Source organism: Zosterops lateralis (assembly GCF_965231275.1).
Source record: "Zosterops lateralis genome assembly, chromosome: Z".
Lineage (NCBI taxonomy): Eukaryota > Metazoa > Chordata > Aves > Passeriformes > Zosteropidae > Zosterops > Zosterops lateralis.
Window position 1 is genome coordinate 59300241 of NC_139800.1, and position 18216 is coordinate 59318456.

An 18216-nucleotide genomic window follows, 5' to 3' on the forward strand; every position below is an offset into this window, starting at 1 on the left:
CCCTTGTCATCTTCATTAACAATTCTACCCCTCCCAACATATTCAAACTTTTATTTGGAATTATTTGGCTAAAAAATTATGAGGAAAGAGTGATGAGTGGGAAGAACAAGCAGAGACATTTGAAATTCCAGAACTGTGTCCTCCTGTGAACAAGTACAAAGGTCACAGCACACAACGAACAGTGAGTGGATGACAGACACCCTTACAGTCAAACTCAGAGAAGAATTTCTAAATACAACTCTGTTATTTTCACTCTTGATTTTGATCAAGATGCTTTGTGCTCCTTATACTCTCACAAATCAAAATATCTATAAACTTGAAAAACATAGATGCCAAGCAAACTTTAAAGACTCTGGAATATTATTCATTCTTCCAGTGGGCAGGAGAGAAATTTTCTTAAAAGAAACATCATTTGGGAATCCCAGTATTGGCACTGAAATTGACACAAACCTTGAAGAAATCCAGCCCTCCTCGCCTTCTAGCCTGTTATTTATTTAACAGGTAGCACAGGTAGAAGGGGGCTAGGGGAAAAGTGAGACTGGAAAACTCATATGTTATCACTACATACCTTGAATATTCACCCCACCAGCAGCCCTATCACTGTTTTGCATCAGAAAGTGCACAAATATGGTGTAAGTACTTTCTTATGTTCACAAATGCTGTTCATACTATGCAGCACTTAACTAAGAAACAGCAAGTTTTCTTTTTTCACATTTAAATCCATTCATTTTTTCATCTTAGTTAGTGATTCCTCATCACTCATGCTGCCTTTAGATATATGGTTGTCAGAAAAGCAGAATTATATCAACCAGCAACTGTCAGATAATACACACACGTTTTAGCAGTTTAAAGCTCACTGCTTTTGTCTTTAGCCAAGAAACACCTGGGTTTGCAATGGCAATTTTCTCTCCTCCACCACTCTCTCTCTCTCACTTAGCCCAATAGATTATTTCTCAATTCTTCTCAATTTATTTCTCAATGTCACACTTTTATTCCCAGAGTATAAAAGGACCTTTGAAAGTCCTTCTTTTACAGTCTTAGTTGCACTTGTTTTTTGTATGGCTTTTGGGCAGCATCCTTTCTAAGCTGCTCTGCAAACTATCAATTTCTTTTTGTCCAAGTCCTCTCTTTGGTATTTCCCTCCTGGGAAACCTGAGTGAGTTTTAGCAGGAAGCCTTTTACCATACATACTTATGAAAGAATAAATATAAAATAACGACTTCATGCAGGATTCAACGTCTTAATGAGTTACTACCCTACCACATCATCTTCCCTCATCCTACTATCTCTCTTACTATTCCCTTGGAAATGGTTGGAATAGTTTTAATTTTCTTCATAGGAGCAGGTATGATACTATGCTTTGGATTTGTAACCAACCAGCACAGATAGCACTCCCATTTCAGTTGGTCCTGTTGCAGTGTCAAGCAAGGTCTTTTTTGACACCACCCCACTCTGAGCAGGCTGGGAGTCAACAGGAAGCTGGGAGGGGTCACAGCTGGGGCAGATGTTGTGTTGTGCTAACCCACAATGCTTGGATAAGTATTTTTGGGTAAGTATATTGGACAAGTATATTACTAAGTATTTTAGTAAACTGCAACCAAACTGAAGAGATAATATAGTGGAATTAAACTACTTAAATGGGCTGTAACAGATTCCTAAGTACTGAAACTTCCAAGGCCAAGGAGGCCCATTTAATAGGGTAATACTTGCAAGCTTTTGCAATCTGTTGTGCTGAGGCCATGAGGGAAAAGATGAGTACTATTTCTTACCTTCCTTCTGATTTCCTGTGTGACAGGAAATTGTAAAATGCACTCTTTGCTCCTACCTTCCAATTTTTTTCCTGAAGATGATCTCCACGATAGCATCTCTTGCTGAAGACCTGGATTAGGCCTTTTGTGCAGCCTCATAGCCCCTAGGACAACTGTAACACCTTGTAAGGCCTCCTCAGACCATCAGTTCTATACTACAGTTTCAAGTTACCTTCTGGCAAGAGGCTTTCATACTTTCATTCTCCCTCCTTTGCCTGCACTACATGTAGGTCCACAGAAGGGCTTGTCTCTAACCAACCTTTACCTGTCCTTGATTTTAAAGCAGCAAGAGAAACCTCAGCCAGGGTATGGATGCCTGTATTAACATAGTTCTGTACAGAAACATGTTTATATAACTGCTGAATGGTTGGGACTGAACATTAAATGTCATAGTTACAACCCCCTTGCCATGGACACAGACAAATGTCACTAAATCAGGTTGTTCAGAGCTCTTTCCATCTTTGCCTTACACACTTACGTGCATGGGGCATCCACAGTTTCTCTGGGCAACCTGCTTTACTGCCTCACCACCTGCCCAGTAAAGAATTCTTCCATAGCATGTAATCTCAACTACTGTCTCTTAGTTTGAATATATATTTTATATGTTGCCAGCACAATCAAATCTTCAACGATTGCTCGACACCTTTAGGAGGGACAGCAGCCAGGATGTGCCCTGCCGGACTTTGCTGGAGTACCAGTCCTGAAAACACATTAAAGAAAGACAGACGGACAGAGAGGCAGATAGAGACAGCCTTCCATGTGGAAACAGACTTTGTATGAGAGGCAGGCAAGCAATGACATATGCACAGTGTCTCAGGAAAGGAATTATGAGTTCTGTCCTCTGATCCAAACGGTTTTCACATGAAGCAGAACAGCACCTCATTTGTGAAAGGGATGGCTGTTTGAATTGTGAAAGATCTTTGCTGTTCTGACACATATCAGCAGAGCAAATTATTGCAATTACTATTTCTAATGCACTGTCCACTTCAATTTTGCCGCCCTCTTCTGCAGACTGCTTGGTCAAACTTGTTCAGATGGGCCTTTAGAGGGGAAGAGGTGGGTGCCACACACTGTGGCTACACAAGTGAAGTTTCTCAGGTGCACATGGAGAGTGCTGATCACACAGGTATCCTACCATGCACACAGCTCATAAAGCTACCCAGCACACATCCCAACCTGTAGCATTCAACTCATGTCCCACAGCGACTCTGCTGGCCGAGTCCTAACAATCCTCTGAGAAGAAGGTCTATGGATTTATCTGTGAAAGCTAACAAAAAACAAGGAGACTACACAGAGGTACTTATCCAAGCAGCTCACAGCTGTTGTTATGGGTCTGTGCTTATATGGAGGTCTGGTAACAAGCTCATAGTCCTATTCAGAAAGAATCTCGAGAGGGCTTTGTTCTACTCCTCCGGCAGCTCTTCTGGCTGTTGTACAGCACAGCCAGCACAGAAAAGGATTTCCAAGGCCTGTGTGCTGCTGAGCCTCAGAAGAGCCCAGCTGGGCAAGAAAGCAGTGCAGTATGTCACAAGTGTGCCTGTCAGTCTGCTTCATGGGATGGATGCTGGATCAACTCCAACGTCCCTAGGATTCCAGTCATGGGCATATTTGCAAACAGAGGGCATGTGCAAACAGAGGATGTCTTGACCTGTGGCTGCTCCCAGGTCAGACTGCACTTGTACTCTGCCACAAGACCAAAACCATCACAAAAGAGATCTGGCTGCCAAGCTAACATTGCAGAGTTCACTACCTTTGTGTTTTTGCCCATGGAATGCAAGCATTGAGTATTTTGGGGTAATCACTGAACACCAAAAATTGCAAGGACAGATCATTGCCCTCAATGGAAAAAGATTTATGATTTGTTGTGGTAACTGTTAACAGCAAATAACAAAACAGTACCTTTTGTGAAATTAATTGTTCACCTTTAGTCAGGTTTCAGCAGTACTTGATTGCTTTCCTTGATCCTCCTAAAAATTATGAATACTCTGTGCAGAAGCTGAGAAACACATTTTCTGCAAGACCTAGGCTGTGGGGTTTTTTTAACAGTTATTGGAATGTGCTGCTAGAAAGAAAAGGCCAAATGTGCTCCTAGGAAGGCGGGACCAATTTGAATTTTTGGCTTGCACCTGTTTCTCCTTGCAACAAATGATGCTGTCCTCCACCTACCTATGTTAAGCAGAATGAATCACAGCAGCAACACCTGTTTAAGAGGAGGATTTCTGTATACACTTGCAATGTAAAATTCTCCCTTTTCCCCATAATATATTCAAAACAGTGGTGTCCAGGGAAGAGAGAGGAACACAATGACACAGCACGTGTTCTGTCTGTGCTGCTGATGCCACAGACATTCCCTACCAACATGAGATACTTACCTTACAACAAAGAGTCAAAATGCTTTTTCAGCAGTATTTACTGTCCCTACCCCAGCAAGAAAACTAGCTGCTCTGTTCCAAGTCTATGAAGGCAGATGATAATGTCCACTCACTCTATTGAAACATTATCCTTTCTGCCCTTCTATTTGTTTAGAAGAATCCATCTTGCAGTTCTAAGAGTCCTGGAGTTAAGAAAAATGGCTTTTGGTGATTCATTTACACATGTCAGTTCCCTTAAGAACACCACTTAAAAGGCAGGCCCGATGGATTTGGAGAATAGCAAATTAGTTGCCTGCCTTTTGTATCTGACAGACAACTCAAGATGACCTTTTCTCCTTTTTAACAATGTGCAGAAGATTGATGTTATATATACATACACATATAAACATATAAATATCCACACACAAGACCTGTATCTGCTCACCTATATTTGCTAAAGGCTTTTTTATTTTCTGTTATAAAAGCATTAAAAAATTTACATTCATAATCAAGAGCTTAGTAACTTAGATCCCACATTTTGTTTCCATTTTAAATCCTAAGAAGTGGTTGAGAAGAAACTGATGAAATAAGATAAAGAATTCAAAAGACACATCTTCTCATGAAGGTGAAGAACAAAAGCAGATCGATAGTGTGGTATGCCTATGAATATCTAAATACAACACAAGACAAGCCTTACAAGGTAAATAGAAAGGATACTATTTCCACAATTTCTATTAAGCAAGTATCCCCTCTTCCCAGCAGTGTCTAACAACATGGTAAGAGGACAGTACCTCCCCAGGCAAAGTAAAGATATTCCGCTGGCAAAGGGCTAGCAAGCAGAAAGCTTCAGCTATCCTGAGGAAGCTGACATGGTCATAGCATCTGTGTCTATTTAAGGGGAAAGTGCTACCACTGAGGCTTTTCTATGGATGAGAATTTCTCTTTGAAAGGAGTGAAATTTTACTGTGAAAAATCTGATAAAGCATATCTTCCCATCTAAAGATTTTCTGAGTAAGGAAGCACCAGCTCTGAGTTACAGCCTCACATTAAATATTTGCTGGCTAGTCACAGAGAAGCTTCGTGAAAAGAGTTGTCCAGAGAAAAAGCCTTTTGACAGAAGACATGTCAGATCAGAGAAAAGCAGCACAGACAACAGTAATAAAACCAATGAAACCAAAATAGAAGAGTTTAGAATAGCTATATAATTGTTAAAAGCAAAGATGTAGTTCACTAAAATCAAAGACGGGCTGGCTATTGAGAGGTGAGAAGTTAATCTGAAATATGCTTCATATCAAGATGCATCTCAGACATACTTTCTTTTGAGTGTTTCATCCAAATAAAGACAGAAAATATTTCTCTGCAAGGAATGAAAAATGTTTCAATGACATAAGTTTACAAATCTGAAAAAAAAAAGTAGAGGGAAGAAAGCAAGATGAAAATAGAGGACTCGGAAGAATTTCTGAAATTTTGAGTTGCTTTAACAAATAACCCAAAGAACATTCTGTAGGTCAGAGTACCAAATGTTTCAAAATGTCCTATTCCTCCTTTGGCAGGAAGACTAACCATATCATCACAGGGCCAACAATGAGGAAAGCTTTCAACATCTTTACTTTGAATGTCACATGTGTCATGCATTAGTAAAATAAACAAAACTAGGCAAAAGCAGGTGAAATAGTAACTTTCAGTTTTGTACTAAAGTGTCCAACTTGGGAATACTAAAGAAGACCTCACAAGGGGAAAAAAAATGGCCGCATGTTTTACTCTCTCAATTTCTTTGGTCAAAATGATAAAGAGGCAGTCAATTGCTTAAACCCCACTTAAAATTTCCGAAAGCCTCAAACTAAGAAAATTGATTTGGAAGAATAAATATTCTTTTTGAGAGGTCTCGAGAGAGCAACTCTGTTTTCAAAAGCATTTTTAACAGTATATGTTAGTTAATGTTTACTTTAATTTATTTACTGTTTACTACTTATTAAATGTAAGTCATTATACATATTATGTAAGATATACTGTTTACTATTTACTAAATGTAATACAAAGAATACAGATGAAGTTGTTGATCTCTCCCCGCCCCACCTTAAGAAATGCATGGAAATTTCTTGGATTGTATCAGATTTTCTACCTCAAAAGTAATTTCTTCTTTTCTCTCTCAAATACTTGCAAAAGATAATAGTTACTGTTGATGAAACAAAAAAATATGATGTGCTTAAAAGTTTATCCTATAGACCATGTCTTAACATTCAACTGAAAGGAAAAGAACACTTAGTTTACATCAAATCCAAATTCCTGAAGTAATGCAGGACTTCTCAGATTAGTCCTGAAATCTGTTGTTGTTGATACAATATTATTGCATTTTCATATACAGTATCAAGTAAATACTTCTTTGGAGAAAAACAGGCTTTACAGAATTCTTAAATATCCCAATTATATTTTTATTATTCATTTAAACAGACTTGTACATCACACAAAGCTTAAGAGCATGATTATAAAAAACAATCACTATCCCCCTTTTATGTTTTTTAATCACAGAAGAGTTTAGGAGCTGAGCAACTTACGCAGACGTGATAGCACTTAGATTTCTCTGAGGTCTTGACAATATTATGTGACTCATAAATCTAATTCTCAAAGTAGAGAATCACAAATGTCACCAGGCACAGAGTCCCTATTAAAGTATCCCCATTTATCTTTCCAGAGTGCCTTTCTTTATCACATTATTTGATAAACTGTCATGTACAGGTTTGTGCTGCCCAAATATAATCTCCTCAGCCCATTCTGTGCTTCTCACAACAGAGAGCAATCACAGGGCCCATTTTTCCCCAAAACAAAGTCAGACCATCAGCGAAAGTCTATCAGATTGTGTAAGTATCAACATATATATGTAAACAAGTCATCAGATCTTCAGTAAAAGGCAGTTTTTTCCTTCAGTATAATGATGAATAGCTTTTGTGAGAAATGTAAAGAGCCAATATGTTCAGCACAATACTCCTGTGTAAGCCCTTCAGAGATTAAACTACAACATCAATGTCTGCTACTATAGTATTTATATACAGTCAATTGGCTCCATGAATAGGAAATAACATGGTTTATTGCAAACAGTAGACTTCAAAAAACAGGTATTTCGAAGTCCAGTTTGTTATGATTTTATTTAAACAAAACATGAGTTAAATGTTTTCATGCAACATTTGCACTTAAGTTTTAAATAATCATGACAAACAGAAGTAGTTAAAGAACACACTAATTATAGACTTCGGTGAATATACAAAAACCCTCAGCATTATAGTTTATACAAAGTAAAGAACATCTTAAATACTTCCCCAAAATACTGCAGCAGCTGAGACACAGTGATATGCCTTGCAAGGGCATAGGAATGTAATTTAGAAATCACATGGGAACTACCCCTTTCCTTTAATTTCACAAACAAGACAAAAGCAACATTCAACTCCACACACTGATTTTTCAGGTTATGTCTATGCAGTACCTTGAGTTTTATCCAAACAGTAAAAGTTAGACATGTTTATTTAGTAAACAATTATGCAGTAAATCTCTAATACACTTCTTCCTTGGTATTACCTGGAGTAGCCATGTTATTTAAAAGTGGGCAGGTTTGGTACTTTTATACTGATGTCACCAATATTAATATTTCTTGGGATCTCTGGCAGATTCATATTCTTTACAGCTGAAACAGCCCGGGCTGGAGCTCCTGCTAAACCAGCCTGTATATAAAGTGAGGAAAAATGCAAGTCAGGCAAAGTTGGTCACAAGAAGATTCACCAGCAATATACACAGACAAATAACTTTAAAAGTATTTCCATGGTTACACAATTAGAAAAACCACATGGTAATTGCGTTTGGAATGAAATGGATTACTTGGAAATATTAAACCAGAAAGAGAAAACAGTTCACATATTACTTTTTATATGGTAAAACATGTAATGTCAACTGGATGGAAAAGTATGAGAGGAAGGAACAGGAGGCTTATCCAAGCACATGTAATGTGTACATTATAGAAGAGACAGTCTCAAGGTGTTGGGTGTCCAATGTGCTGCCTTTGTCTCTTACCTATTCTAAAAGTTCACGTGGTTCACTTGACTAACATTGGTTACAGGCTCAGAATAAGTAACCTCAACAAGGTGCTGAATGTCACTCAATCAATGAACAGATACATACACATACACACAAATACACAAGAGCATGTGTATATATACACATATAAATATATATATACACACACACAGCGGTGGCTTAGACTAAGATGAAAAGGATAAACACCCTGCAATTGTGGGTGATGAAGAGCATGCAGACAGATAATTTCTACAGACAAACTAGAATAATCTGTTGTCCCACAGTAACTAATTATACTCTAACGTATCTGCATCCCCTTGAGCATTACACAAGACAGTTATGCTGAATTAAACTATTAAATTAAATAGCACCAATTTTTTATAAAGTCCTCTACTGCATGCAGCCTCTTTGCACACAAAATTAGAGCCTTTCTGTATAAACATGCATATTTTACAATACAGAATTATTGACTTCCATTTAGGTCTGCTTTTAGATAAAGTAGCTGCCAAGTTTACACACTGAGGTATATCATGAATACTAACAATTTACAGCTCAGAGGTCTGAGGACATACCATAAATCATCCTTCCCTATTGCTTCTGAAATACCTATTCAAAATCTTGTTATTTTAAGGACTATTAAAACAAGACTAGTAAGGGTTACTACTGTATTTGATGCTGGGAAAAATACATACTATTAATTTTAAGTACGGAAACGTTTCTCCTAAAAATTCAGATTCCCTATGTATATTTAGGATTTTCAGTGTGGTTTTACTTCAGGCTTGCCACAAAAGTGTAAAAATATTTTTTTATTTTTGAAAGGGAAAAAAAAAAGCCATGGAAGATTTTTAAAAGAAGATTTCTTATTAGCAGAAAAAGACATCTCATTCCAAATTCTCTGAATATGTAAAAAGAAGTAACTTTTTTATGTTTTTAAAGTAAGATTAAAAATATTCAAAACAAATAAAAATCACAATGTGATTTTCAGAACTACTAGTCTTAGTGTGGTATCTTGCAGACCCAGTAAAAAGCACCAATCCACAAGAAACAAAGCAAGATGCTAGGAATTGGTTTAAAAAGAGACTAAGCCTGTAGAAATTGAAGGTCTTTAATTTTAGGTTTGTCAAAGAATGAAGGAATCAGTCCATGTGCATATAAAGTATTTCTGAACAAGAAATACAGCAAAATGAAAGAAGAAAATCTTCAAGAAGGTTGTGTCATATTTGATTATTAAAAAAGCATTGGTACATGACTACCACTCAAAGTATAACCTTTTCAGATTCTTGGTTTTCACTGAATTTCATTGCAAATGCAGGATAAATTTACTGAGGAGTACACCTGACTTCCACGGTGTCCACCTGGCACAAAAGGAGATAGACACCCCACACACTCATCAGATAACCACTCTACTTTTTGAAGGCTACGAAAAAAATATTTTCTTCCTTTTACTGCTCTCTTAAAAGTAATAAATATAAAGTCATGCTAGCGTATGATTTTCACTTAAAATCCTACCTACTAAAATCCTTCCTTCTTCTTTCTCCCTTCAAAACATAACTCAAGACAAAAGACACCAATTAAAGTTTGTGATTTTGAACTAAACCTTTATGTGGGAAGTCTAAAGCATCACAAATTCCTACATTTTGGTCATGGGATGATTCCCAGAAAAGAAACAGAAACTAGAAAGCCATGAGTCATTTTTTAACAGTATCTTCCCTGTTAAACCCTCCCATGTGAGACATGCCAAAGCTGGGAAAAGCATGTGGGGGCAGAGAAGAAAGCTGAGAAAACGGAATCTCTAATGTACCCAAATTTGCCCTCACCTTGGCCCTGACATAACCAAATTACCAATTCTCAGAAGTACAGACTAAATAAAATTCAAAAGGTGCAAGGAAGTATTTTCAAACCCTCTTTTTTATTCATTTCCCTTAACATCACCAAGTCTATCAAGTCATTCACTTCAGAGGCTCTTTCAGTAATAATATTTTCTTAGAGGAAAACCTGGACCTAACACTAGCAGTATTAAGAAATGCAAGTATCCAAGACCTGAATCTGCAGTGCATCCCTGAATCTGCAGTAAGTTAAAGGAGCAGTATTAGACATTGCATTTTCTTTATATTTATTAAACAACAATGCAGAAGGCATGAAGGTGTCCAACATTGTCCTTTTACATCAGAGAACTTGGAAATACTAATTTTAAATGAAGACGTAGCTATGACTGAGGTCTTAGTGGATAAAAGAATAAATGCTTTTAATCCTTTAAGTTCTATTTGCAATAATCAAAGAAAAATTCATCAAGCAAAATGGGGCAATGTAAACTGTTTTCCATAGAGAAGATGAAAATACTAATTAAAAGCAATGAATCATACAATTTACAACTGAAACAATGGGAAATCAGAAAAATATAGTAAGTAAATGACATGGTAGCACATGCCTGGCAATTCAAAGGAGAGGTGCCTTCTGGGTGACTTGGATGGAGATTCTTTACCCTAATTTAATGGAAGTTATTTATTCTTAATGGACAAATAACATTTTTAGTATAACTGGTCATTATTTTTACCTACCTGCTACTATCCTCTTTATACAGACTTACAGTCCCTGCCTCCCGCCCCAATGGCATAGGATACAATGGAGACACAATTGAGAATTATTAAAAATACCACAATTGACACGACCACTGCCCTTCCACCCCCCTACACAGTCACAACTTCCAACAGTCACGTTTCATGAGGACCATTCTGGATCAAGATCAGTGAAGATCCCTGACAAAACTGCTGTGATTGTCAGATTACCTATCTTTTTTACAGCGAGATTATCGTTCACTATCAGATGTTGAAGTGGGATTTTCAAACTTTACATTCTCTTCTACTATTAAATTCTCTTCTGTAATTCTCCATATTGAATGAGTTTGTAGATAGTGGATACATAAAATGCATAGCAGAATGCTATTTAGCACAATTCATGTCCACCCTATCAAGCACAACACAGTTACACAGCATTTCTAAGAGAGAGCAAAACAGTTCAGAAACAATGTCTAATGGATAAAATGACTGAAAAGCACTTGAACTCCCAAGCTGGAAAACTAATACAACTTAATTCAATATTTGAACTCCTTAGCACTCCTTTTTAGCATGTCAGGCAGTGAACTAGTACACAGTCCTTCCATTTCTTTTACTGGAAGTGAACTGTATTTACAAACACGAAGGTACAACAAGTACTTTCAGCCCCATATGCTTTTGAGGCATCTTCTAGAGGTACCTGATTAATACAGTTTTCACTGTAACACTGAACTCAACAAGCTTCATCTGCCTTTTTAATCATATAATTCAGCAGGTAAGTCGTTGACATGCAAAGAAAAAACTGTTCCACTTGAAAAAACAAAACACGCAGCAAGCTTAAACATGCAATGAATGATGAATTCTGTCACAGCAAGCAAATCACTGAAGCAAGTGAAACTGAAACTTCTTAAGACATAATTCATGAAATTTCAGAAAGACAATATGAATTGCATACAGCCAGTATAACAATAAGCCAATACAACACAGTTTTGCTGCAGGTCCTTTGTACTCTCTTCAACAACAGTTGTTGTTGAAGGATGTGCTCTAATGTTGAAATGCTGCGTATTAAGAGTTTTAGAAATGCTTGTAAACATGTTCATACACTTTTAAAGAGCAATATCATATATGCAAAAAGACACTGTTTCACAGGTTGAAAAAGACACATTAAATAACAGGATTTTTACTCTACTGGTCCTAATCTATCAGGTGAGAAACATAAGATGTCATTAATTTATTTAGGCCATTATTAATTACTATAGGAATCAATTTTCTTTGCTCTTATCATCACCCTTCCTTAGAACACCCAACTGGTAACTTCATATTGAAGTGATCCCAGTAACCTCATTTTACTCTTTAAAAAGAAATTCAGATCATTTTGGAAAAATATTGCACATCACAAATATTGTTAATACACATATACAAATAAAAATGTTCCAACTGTCATCCCACATAACTTTACACAGAGCTGGCTAGCACTAAAATAAATATATAAAAAAACCACAGCCTACTGGAAAACAAAATAATGAAGGCTAACATTGCAAAATAAGCCACCCTTTTCCAGATACTTCCGAGGTACTAGGACCTCTCTGCTGCTGTTGTTTCATAGCAATGCTTCTTTTCAGAACAAATATGATTTCAAAGCAGCAGGAATATGAAATCATGAAAGGATGCAATACATAATATAAAGGAATGATCATGTCCCCTGCTTATGAGGTTAAATAAATGAATGTAATTAGAGAAAAACCAAAATGAAGTCTGCAAGTATATCAAAATGAGGCCAAACAGATAGGAAGACTTAAGACATACTCTTAGGAATTTTAAGCACTTGAATCACAAAAAGAGTAATGGATGGGAATGATTAATTATTTCTTTGTTTGTTTTTCATTGCCAGACCCAAAAATAAAAACAGAATATGTGTGAGCAGAGCGCAGAAAAAGAAAAGTAGCTTTACACAAAAAGAAAAACAAAAAAAAGAAACCAAATCAAAAATCTGAGATCAAGCTCCCTAGAGTTACCAATGAAACACTTGTATGTTACAAGTGTTAGTTAACATATTAGGCAGAGGAAAGTCAAGTCCCTGATTTTCTTCATGAGCTGTAGCATACTTCAAATATAGGGTTAAATGCTGCATGTTACCAAAAACTATTTTTAGCTAATGCTTTTACAATTCAGTGCTACTAAATCCAATTGTAGAGTTCTTTTTGTTAAATCTTAACAGTATTGCAGTACACTATCCTAGGAAGATCATATAAAAAGTAAAGAGCAAAGCTATTCATAAATTAAATAAATTTCAACTTAAGATTCCACCTGTTTAAAATACCAGCAGTTTGAATACACAGAGACTTAAAACAAGTGGAAATTAATTTGAAGTACTGCTATTAACACTGACTGACATTCAAACTGTTGAGCTAAACTAGATGTTTCAAACAACAAATGGCAGGTGACATTTGACCATAAACTGAATTTCAAACATATGATTTCCTTCTCCTTTTTCTGTTCTTTGTTAACATTCATGTTCAGGGACTGCAGTTACCAGGATATCTTAGAGCAAAATCCAGACATTCTGATTATAATGACAGTAAATCTGAAGTCGAGTACATTCTGACAGCCCTTCTCTTCTTTTATGTTCAACATATTTAAGGCTGGATGATCAACTTCAGAATTTCTACGTCATCTTTACAAACTGCACTGATAACTTCATCCTCTCTAGACAGAACTATTTCAGTTTGTTGGTTTTGATGGTGAGATTTTTAATGTTTCATTCACCTGAAGCTTATTCTGAAACTCCTCTTTGCAAGCAGGTAAAAATTCATTGTTTTTATCTGGAAATACTAAATGGTGAAGCAAAAGAATTCATATTACTCATTTTAGATCATCAGGGACAAAATTCTCCCAGCATTGAAGTTACATGTATTATGGCATATCTTATTTTGTTATTTGTGTGTTCATTTTTATTGACATTAATTTTGCAGAGTTTTTGGTTAATATTCACACAAGTTCATACTCCTCTGTTTCTTAACAATGATACAAAGAAAAGTTAAGTTCTAAAATGCAGGAAGAGAAATAAAATAAAAAACATAATGTCAATGAAAAGCTAGTAAAATACACTATAGCCAATAAAAAGATGAGGGAACTACAAGAAACTAGCACAAAAAGTAGGCTACAAGGACTAGTATGGGTATTTTTACACATAATTTTTGAGTCTGGCCTACGTAATTTATTGCCTTTGACATCATTTTGCTTTCCCTTTTTGTTAAAATTACATTTTTTTCTAAAAGTCACCAATACCTTTGTCTACCTGTCCTGTCTGGGAGATTGAAAGATAAAGGTCTGTAAGAGAGAAGAATGGAAAGAGCCAGAAAAGATCAGGAGGTTCAGAAAAAATGAGGCCCAACTTAAAAGTCTAAATCACACGCAGTTGAACACTCCAAATAGAGAAAAGATAGCCCAGGTTTACCTACAATACTTCCAGAAGTTCTGAATAAAATCCCAATGACCCCTCTCCCAGAGAATTCCCTCCCTTTATTACAATGATTCTTTGGTCTTAGGATCGACCAGAAACCCATTCACAGACTAACACTAAACTGAAGGGCAGGGAAATGCATACAAGACATTTCTTAGGGTACAAATAGTTTCTTTGGTAGCCCATTCAAACAATATTAGCTGAATCACAAGTCAAAGCTAGGGATTCCCTTATATTGGTTTAATTAATCTCTGTTGAAAATATTAACAAATTACTTGAGCTGATAACTTTACTCAAATATATGTGAATTTAATAAATGCATTCAGTCTCTTTCACTGAATTCTTACTCAAAGCTTGTTTAGAAACTTAGTGCATAATTAAACAAATACCTGATGCTAAATAGCTAAATTTTGTGTATTACTGAAAGCTGCGTGGGCACAATAAAAACAGACATATTTCTGAAAATGTAACCCAGTTATAGCTTTATTAGTTTCATCATTTCAGCTATTAAAAGAAAGGCAATTTAACCTTAAAACAGCTGCTTTGTAAATGCAGGAGGTATGACAGTGGTCCAAAAGCCAAAGGAACTAAAGCAACAATGCTGTGGGCACAGGTGGCACTCCTATAAACTATGGACTACATCAATAATAATTTCTAATTTCTTTTTTTTTTTTTAATTAAAGAAAACGAAGAAGATCCAGTAGTTTTGATTTCAGTAGTGACCAGCATTCAAAATTCATTAATCTTTATTTATTTATTTATTTAAATTTATTTATTATTTTGATTTACATGGATTTGCTTTTGCCTTGAAAATAAGTGTTCAGGAAATACATACTGAAAGATTTACAATCTTGATCAAAAAGACAAAAGGAAAAGAAATAACAATCAGGAATTTTCTGTGAATATACATTCAACAAATGATTAATGATCAAAGGAAATAATTACCAGGTATTGTGAGGTATCTCAACATTACAGTAACTGTTAAATTTGAAAAAAAATAGTCCCTGAACTAAGTAAAAAGGAAGTATTTGTGGCGAGCAGACTGTGAAACGTTCTGCTTCATCCCAGTCACCAAGTATTTTAATTTATCACTGCTACTTCTTTACCTTCCATAATTCATTGGTGAAGGTAAAGGAACAAGTTCCTATTTGCTTTGTATACACTTCAAGTTCATTTACTTTTACACTAAATGTTCTTAAAAGAAAGACTGACATACTGATGAACAATGGAAGACATCAAGTTTTGCAGTTGGCTGCACTGAATCAATGTGTTTCAGGACACTAGTCAGAGACTGGTCTACAGTTGATTCGGTAACAGAATTTACATAATTAAATGCTTTCCAATAGAACCAATATGTAAATAATACATGGCAGTACACAGCTGCTCAGCAAGTTCAGCTTTTTGCAACATGGCTACTTTTCTATCAAATAAGGAAAAATGTATGTATACAGAAGTTATTAAAATATAGTAAAAAATTATGAGAATTACTTCAAATATTCATCTCTGTCACCAATGTTTCATTCTGAGTGTGACGAAAGCATTAAAATGAACACTCTGGACATGTTCAGAATCTACCATAAAATCCTTTCAGATGCATATTGCTATGACCTGTGTCATATCATACCTAGCTTTTTCTTGTTTTCCACATATTGTTGTCCTGTTTTTGGATGTAGTTTGGAAGTTGTGCAAAACAAACAATTAAATGTATTAAAAAAACTTGAGTTGGCAGTTTGAGACTGCCCAATCAGAACAGTACACATTGTACCACAAAAATTAAAAGCTGAAGAACTAATTTCTCTCTTTATTGCACTTCAGTTAAAACTAAGAAGTTCTCTGGTCCCCTCCTGAAATGCCATTTAGTTTATATTTATGCCACCTGGAAGATTTCAGTCTACTCAGCTGATTTCAACTTTAGAAAGTCTCCAATTCATGCAAAAGCTTGTTTAGAAACTTGAATATTATTGATTTGATGTATTCCTCTGTGGAATTACTCTCATCATTTAGAATCAAGCACAGACTTAGTTAAGATACATTAGCAGCATTTTGGCTTACAAGGCACATATGGTGATGTTAAAGAGACAGTAATATTTTGTATGAAAGACAGAGTAATTCTAAGATCCTTTCTTAATCTAAATGTTTTTCCTAAACACAAATTCAACAACTGATGAATTGAAAAAGGATTCCCACAAATCACGTGTGATCCTTTACTCAGCCTGTTATGGGCAAACACAGAATATAATTTTCCCACTCACTGAAGACCAAAGGCTCAGATTATCAAAATTACAGAATTCGTATTTACTTTGAAAGGTCTAAAACTGGGCTTTAAATTCCATCTGGTCCATTTCAGTCCAATTTATTTTCTTGTGTTGCAGTATTACTGCTGCTATTTATTTCAGGTGTTTAGAAGCATGCTATCAGACAGGAATATGCAGTCTTTGAAGACACAGTTTGTTTCTTTATTTAATTTTATTTTAGTGCTGAAATCATTAGTTCAGCATAACAACTAGGCTGGAAATAAAGTGTTTTCTACAAGAGAAACTTAGAGAAGTATAGAAGTATCTTAATAGCAATGCTATTAGATACAAAAAGCAAAACCTAATCAGCAGCGACTAAGCAGTTATCACTTATGATGAAAGGTGCAACACCCTCAGATACACTGCAAATTTTTGGCACTATAAGCAGGCAGCTTACACTATTTAGTTTGCTATGAAGGACAAAGAGCATTATATAGCATGCATTTACTACAACCCTGGTGTTAGTTTAGAAACTACACAGTCAATCACTCTTACCTCAGATTTCTCCAGTTTATTTTGTGCATCAATCTGAGTGACAATTTCATTCATATTGGTCTCCAAAACCATTCCACCCATGACCATTTCAGCCAATATATTATGGACCTAAAAGAGACCAAAAGAAAATTTAAAAATGAAAAATATCCTCCATACAATCTGGAGAGATGCTTTAGGTACCTCATTACAGGGAAACATGTATTCTGTAAGTCACTTAATCAATGTCAGCATATAATCTAAAGCCAGTTGCGAACAAAGCTCATAATTTAATGTTCCTTTCTCCAGTATTTATTCAGTTCACAACTCTGTTACAAACTCATCAGCTATACCACTTACCAATTCTAAGAAACTTTCACGTTCCTCATTCTTTTGTTTCCATTTTCCAGCCAATTATTAGAGTTTGAATTAGCATCAACAGCAGTAACACCTCCAGGAAACAGGTCCTACGCGACTGAATAAATTGCTCACAAAAAGAAGTGTAAACACTACTCTGGGCTACACCTGAGAACTGAGAGACTGCTATTCACCCACCACAGATCCCAAGATTTGGCTCAGAAGTAGAATTGACATTCCTGAGACACAAGATAAATATGGAGTCTTCAGCATCTACAGCTAAGACTGACAGCTAGGACTCACACAGCAGGAGCACATAAATCAGCTGGGGACATCACTGAAATGGATATGTTTAAATATCCCTCTTCCCTGTAGCCCTGACTTGAGGATGAAAGCCCTGGTTCATGAATTGCTGCTTCAGAGTCTGCACTCGAAACATATTAAAGACTTGTTTGGGAGTTTTTTTCCTTTTTACAAGGCATCCTTCTGCATATCTACTAGTAAAAATCCAGTGTTACCACATAATGTATGATATTTTAATCCTGTATTACTATTTAAATCTGAAGACAAGGAGGATTTTTCTACTTTTCAGAAATAAATGTACAATCTGGTATCTCAAAAGCTTATTTCTGTTTACTACTTTGGACATTCTCCCAGTCTCCCTGTGGATCAAGGACAGAAGTAAATCTCTAAATCAAATAACCTGGAGGTAATACATCAAAACTCAACACAGTTCGTGGTTTTGTGCCATACCTAAAAAAAATAATAAATTTTTTTCCCCTGATAAATTATAAGTGTATTTTTGTATGAATTTATAATTTAATGTATCTAGAGAGGCTGAAAACAGCTCTTCTTTCA

At 35.9% G+C, this 18216-nt stretch overlaps 1 protein-coding gene across 1 annotated transcript in view; it reads right to left on the bottom strand.

Moving 5' to 3' along the window:
* Positions 1-6567: 6567 nt before the first annotated feature.
* Positions 6568-18216, bottom strand: part of AP3S1 (adaptor related protein complex 3 subunit sigma 1) — a 28741-nt gene continuing 17092 nt past the window's right edge. Inside the window, exons 5-6 of the mRNA XM_083884367.1 lie at positions 17026-17133; positions 6568-7872 (exon numbers count right to left, since the gene is read on the bottom strand). Coding sequence (XP_083740493.1) covers positions 7744-7872; positions 17026-17133 — 237 coding nt within the window. The 3' untranslated portion in view covers positions 6568-7743. The remainder of the gene's footprint in view (positions 7873-17025; positions 17134-18216) is intronic.